At 34.6% G+C, this 6,570-nt stretch overlaps 1 protein-coding gene across 1 annotated transcript; it reads right to left on the bottom strand.

Moving 5' to 3' along the window:
- Positions 1-5,296: 5,296 nt before the first annotated feature.
- On the bottom strand, positions 5,297-6,139 carry LOC114271063 (protein FAR-RED IMPAIRED RESPONSE 1-like). The gene has a single exon (XM_028212683.2). It carries the CDS (start codon positions 6,137-6,139, stop codon positions 5,297-5,299), a length of 843 nt encoding a protein of 280 aa, XP_028068484.2.
- Between the last annotated feature and the right edge of the window lie 431 nt (positions 6,140-6,570).

Raw genomic sequence — 6,570 nt, 5'->3', positions numbered from 1 at the left:
AAAAAACTTGTGTTTAATTTCGGTGACGAAATTCTTTAAGGGGGGGAGGTATAGCGATCTCGGTTGTCCCTTTACTGTTCTGTTGTATTCCGGACTCGGTTCCGTGGTGTTGCTGGTGGTATACCTTGTTGTCATCCTTTAATTCCGCTTGATTGAGTTTTAGGATGTATTGGGCAGAGTTGTTACAGGTTGGTTGGGCTTTGGTTTCAATTCTTTGTTGCCCAGTTTTTAGGAGGTCCGCTCGAGCGGGTCTTCTTGCGCTTGAGCGGAGATTGCACGCTCCTAGTTTTTTTTCGTGTCTCTGCAAAACTTCTGTAGGTGTGATTTTTACGCTCGAGCGGGTTTCTTTACGCTCGAGCGGTCGCGCTCGAGCGGGTGCTGTGGCGCTCAAGCGGGTAGTACTTTTTGGTGTAAGTTTTGGGAGGGGGAAATCCACGCTCGAGCGGACTGGTTTTCGCGTTCGAGCGGATGTACTTTATTCTTGTGTCTTGCCGCTCGAGCGGGCCTTATTGCGCTCAAGCAGACCTAGTTTTTGTTCTTGACGCTCGAGCGTTGTGTTCTCTGCTCGAGCGGGAATGTCGTATATCAGTTGGCAGCTGGGCATTTTAAAATCACTTTTTACATTCTCTCTCTCTCTTACTTTCTAAAAAGACATTTTGAAAGTTCCTCTCTCTAGAAACTCCCTTCTCTCTAGGGTTTGATCTAGTTAAAGTGTTTCCGTTTCCTTCGGCCTTTGTAAAAGTTGGGTTGATCGTCGAGGGCTACATATTGATCCGAGAATATTGAGTTTTGGAGCACGTTGAGTTTCTTCACCTTCTTTCCTTGAAGCTCCGAATTTGAGGTAGGGATTCCTACTCACTCTTATGGTCTTTGACCTAGATTTTTTGGTTGTTTTGATAAAGTGTTGAAGTTGGGTTAATTTTGGGACTTAGGGTTTCAAAATGTTAAAAGAGGATTTGCTATTTTGAGTCTAAAATATGTATTGTGGGTTCAAAATAATAATATCGCTATTGGTTGTTGATATTTAGACCATTGGGTCAATATTTGGAAATCGGGTGGAAAACCTTAATTTTGGGAAAATTGTGACTTTATGGAATTGAGTTGGAAATAATGAAATTGGTTCATTATATGGTTGAATAGTGGAGTTAGATTTATTAATCGCTCACTTTTGAAAACATTGATATTTTATTTGTTGGATCTTTTATTATCTGTTTATAAATAATTGCTTGGGCTACCGGTAGAGGGTAGTTTTGATTGTTGTAGACAATGCATGATGATTAGGCAAACTAAAACTAATCAATTGGATATGTCATAGAGTATGACGGTTGATAGAATACATTAACGTTATGTATTGATTGATTGTGTATATGACCTTTGTATATATACGTTGTGTATGTGGGAGGAGATAGGGGATGTACTCCACGGTTTAGGAGAAGATAGGGGATGGACCTCTAAACCGGATGTTGTTTGGGAGAAGATAGGGGATGGACTCCACTGATACAGCTCATATGCTTGTCAGATAATGTGTTGATATAGCTCATATGCTTATCTTTGGAAGTGTTGATATAGCTCATATGCTTATCTTTGAAAGTGTTGATATAGCTCATATGCTTATCTTTGGAAGTGTGGATATAGCTAATATGCATATCTGTTGAAATGTGGATACAGCTTGTATGCTTATCTATTGAGATGTTGATACAACTAGTATGTTTATCTATCGTAAAAATGGGAAATGTTTAATATGAGTCGCTATCTCATATAAGTGGTTGGCCAGGTTCTGAGCCGTTGATGTAAGTTGTGAAATTGATAAGAAATGGATATTGAAATGAAACATGAACATGGTGGTCATGAAAATGGAAATGGGTTATGAATTGATTTATGGAAATTGAACATTTATCAATTGCTAATGTCTTAGTCATTGCTCATACTGTGTTTAGCATATCTCTACTGGGCGTTGGCTTACCCTTTATGGGACATTATTTTCAGGTACAGGTAGTATGCCACCCCCAAGGACATAGCTTGGATGATGATGAGAGTTGAAAACTCTTTTTCTTTTGTTCATTTTGTTTGTATTACATGTATATCAAGCCAAGGGCTATTTTGTATAGAGTTAGTACTCTTCTTTTGTGTAACCAGGTGTTGACTTGGAAAGCTGTAAGCCCATAGGGCATTTGCTTTTGTTGTTAACATGTAATACAGTTGTAAGAATTACTCTAATGAATAGAAATGGTTAGTTTCTTTTATATCAATGCATGTCTAAAGTAATGGGTCTTATGTATTATTTTGAGGGCGTTACATAGGTTGTCCAAATTAGTAAAATTTGGCTTCATAATTTTGTAGATGTCAACTTCAAGTGTTAACAATAGTACCTCAGATTAATTGACATATTGCAACAAAAATTGTCCTAAATGTTGGAAAAAAAACAACTTTTCGAATTTCTGAGATGGAGCGAAACAAAAACAAGTTATTTTATTGTTGTCGTGATTGCAGTGGTTTTATTAGATGGTGCTTGCCTACAAATTCACAATGTAGAGATGGAGGACAAGTGCAAATGGACAATATACCAACTGAACAACTTCGATTTCAAAGTGAACAACTTCAATTTTAGAGCGCTCAGATGCAAAAATTGCTGACAGACATAAATCGAAGTTGATGTTGTATTTATGGGATCTTCATCTTTTTTGTAATTGTAATTGGTATTGTCTTAGTTATGGAGATGTAATAAATTATATGCAAGTTAGAAGTTGAAATAGATAATATGTATGAAGATTTATAATATATTGCAGTTATTTTTTAGAAGTATGAAGATGTAATCATATGGATTGTTTGTTTTATTTTCGGAGTTAATTGGCATAATTTACAAGTATGATGAATAAGATGAAAAATCCACTGATCAATGAAACAGATATTCTTTCAAAGCTATTCTCAGAAAATTTTGAACACACGTTAATTGTCTGTTTCAACACAAATTCTGATTAGAACTTTCAAATTTTGAACACAAAGTTTTAACAGATTGTTAACATAGATTTTTCAACATAGATTCTTTCAAATCATATTTTTAGCAGATTTTCAACACAGATTTTTAACGGCACTAACACATATTTTGAACACAAATTTGGAACACATATTTGAAATCAGATTTTTATCAGATTTTGCATAGATTTTTAACAACATCTTCACAAATCCAAATCAAAAGCACAACAGAAATAAACCAACACACACCATGCTAGCTCCAAGTGCAATCCTGCAACTTAAAACATTTCCAAAGAAGACCAATCCATCCATATCTGTATACAGCTAGACAACAAATGCATTAAAATGCATCAAGTAACAAAGAAAGATACATTAAATTACTCCCACTACAAAATAAACTCAAAGTTAAGTCACATAAAATGCATTAAAATTACAAATTTCCAACTAATGAAAACGAGACTCATTTTGGTCCATTTGTACATTGAAGTCAACAAAATAAGATGGTACGACTCCATAAATTTGATTCGCAGCACTCATGGATTGTTGAGTTTTCATTATTTCAATAACTCCCGGTGTGCCTCCAATGCATTCCGATTGGGTAAGAGATGTGTCGACTCCATAAATCTGAGTTTGAGCAGTCATCAAAGTTTGTCTTCTCATAACGTCCATACTTTCCGGTGTGCCTCCAATCGCATTTACCATTTGTCCCTATTGAATTACAATGACATGAAAAAATAGTTTAATACACACTCATGAAAAATAAAATTAATTGATCGATGCAAATTCATATTATGTACTCATACCGACACATACATACTATTTTGCATGCCAACCATACAAGGATAAAGCTCTCTACGTGCACTAGGCTGAGGTTAAGATTAAGCTTGAGCTCCAAGCACCTTAGTACCCTATATTAATCAAGATGAATGAATAAAGATAAATGATAAGTTCAATAGAGAGAAATGATATAGTATTGAAAAATAAATAGAGAATACTACGAAATTTACCTTTGATTTGTTATGTTTTGTGCTACTTGCTTTCAACCGATTGAATATTTGATCTACTTTGGCAACCTTTCGTTTGGTAACTGGACGACCTTTTCGCGAGCAACCAAAGGACTAAGCAACTTCGTATTACTGATTGTTTTTCTAATAATGCTCCTAATCAGGGAATATGATACATTACTAGTAATAGGTGGTACATAGCTAGTAGAAGCTGGTACATTACTCCCACCATCCTCGTCATCTTTCATCACTCTTGCTTTGATTTCATCCAACCCATGGTCGATAACTTTGATTTTACCTTCAGAGTTCCTAGCTATTTGTATAATGCCAATCAATTTTTTTACCCATCTTATTATAGACCTTTGCATTGAAATCATTCTCAAAGCCAATGTATGTAGTTTTGATGCATGTGTATCCTCAATCCAAATCTGTTTTCCATCATGGTAGAATGAATTTATTTGGAACTTTATTTATGCATCTTGCAATGAGCACAACGAGTGAGTGAGCACACATAATGCCCCTAAATTGAAACAATTGACACATACATTGAACATCAAATTTAGTCGAATTATAACGCACAATAAAGTCCACATGCTTCATCTTCCCAAAAACTACCACGACTTCCTTCACAAAATATGTGCAAATTGAACCTTCCTCTTTCATAAGACACGACTGACAATAAACTAGTCTCTTCATATCTACCTGCACTTCTTTGAATTTTGCATTGGTGTAGGCATCATGAAATTGCTTCTCAAAACCATACACAGTTAGGCAATGAAACACTTTGTGTCAAGACTTGAAGTCAGCTTTCTTCTCTTTCTCTACCTTATTTTTCAAGGCATTTTCATATTGTTCAACAAATTGCTTTAATGTAGTTTTTGGGTTGACATATCCATAAAAAAAAAAGGCATTCATGCTCTTATTTCGTTGTGTAGTTGACATGCCAGCCCAAAAAATATTTTTCACGTAGACAAGAACCCATTGATGTCGCTCATCATATAGTATCCCAAACCACTGATTCTCATAAAGATTAAATTCTACAATCATCTCTTTTCATCTCATCTCAAATTCATCTTTTGTGAAAGTGTCATACACTGCATTTTGGAAAGCCAACTTCATGGATTTATATTGGAAATGGCCTTTCAATTTCTCTAGAATTTTCTTCATTATATGCCATAAACACCATCAATGTCAAGTATTTGGGAAGACAATTTCTATAACATTTTGCATAGCTTTCAGTTATTATAGCTTTTGGAGGATAATCTGACATACAATTTAACCATGCTTTGAATAACCAAACAAATGTATCAGTGTCTTCACTAGATAAACAACCCACAACCAAGCAAAATCAACTGTCCATAGTGGTTAACTACTATAAACGGAGCAAATAGCATATCATATTTGTTAGTGAGATAAGTTATGTCAAATGAAACAACATCTCCAAATTCTTCATAAGTCGCCCGACTCATTGCATCCGCCCAAAACAAGTTTCTAATGCGAAAGTCAATATCAACATCAATCATATAATAGAAACTCGAATTTTGTGCATGCATCCTCAAAAAATATTTTTGAAGTGTAACGGCATCTCCTTCTCCAAGCCTCATTCTTCTAGCTCTGTCAATGTAATTCCTTGCATCTCGCTCATCAAATGTTAATGACTCATAACCCCCAGCTTCAACAACCATTGAGTTATAATTCCTAGACACCCCAATCCCTACTTGATCATTAATTTCTAATCTTTTCTTCACAAGAGTAAAAATTTTCTTATTCATTGCAAAATGACATGAATTAGTGGGAATCAAGTCATGATTATGGTCAAGGTTAACTGTGGTTAACATAAATCTCCAATCCTTTTGTAAGGTCACTCGTACCCTTACATTGTAATCAATTTTTGTGGACAAAGATGGCTTTAGAGGGTTTACTTCTAATTTTTTGGTTCGTTTTCCTAATCGAGAACATTCAATCCCAAAATATCTTAATTCCCCATCATCGCCACAAACTTGTGTTTTATAAGCTATGGAAAATCCAACATGTTTAGCATATTTGGCATAAAATGCGTACACTTCTTGTTTTGAGCTAAAACACATATCTCTCTTAGGTTCCTCAACTTTTTCACTCTCATTTAATAAAGAATTCTCCCCACTATTTGAATCAATCTCCATTTCTTCTCATTAAAAAATTACAGTCCAATATTCATCAACCATTTACAGTTTCTTCATCAACAATGCAAGTCTAAAAAACAGAATGAGTTTTGCTTTTGAAAAGAAATTTTTTTGGTATTAAAAAACAGCTCTAGAGTACCCTTTCAATATTATTTTTTTCTTCCAAAAATCAATTAATGATGCAAGCTTTGGTATTGAAATTTGATTACAATTTCCAAACAACTCAAAATCTAAAAAACAAAAGGCAATTTGTCAATAACTACTAGATCAATGTGCATATCTTAAACCTAGAAATCAATATTCCACAAATATGGTAAAATAGAAAATAGAATGGGGTTTCCCCTAACAAAATTTCAAGAACTTCATATAACTCGAAGAATTGTAACTTAGAATTATACAGTTTTAGTAACAAAATTCATATTTCAGTATTC

Source organism: Camellia sinensis, chromosome 8 (assembly GCF_055761805.1).
Source record: "Camellia sinensis isolate YWXY chromosome 8, ASM5576180v1, whole genome shotgun sequence".
Taxonomy (NCBI): domain Eukaryota; kingdom Viridiplantae; phylum Streptophyta; class Magnoliopsida; order Ericales; family Theaceae; genus Camellia; species Camellia sinensis.
This window is presented reverse-complemented; position numbering and strand designations above follow the sequence as displayed.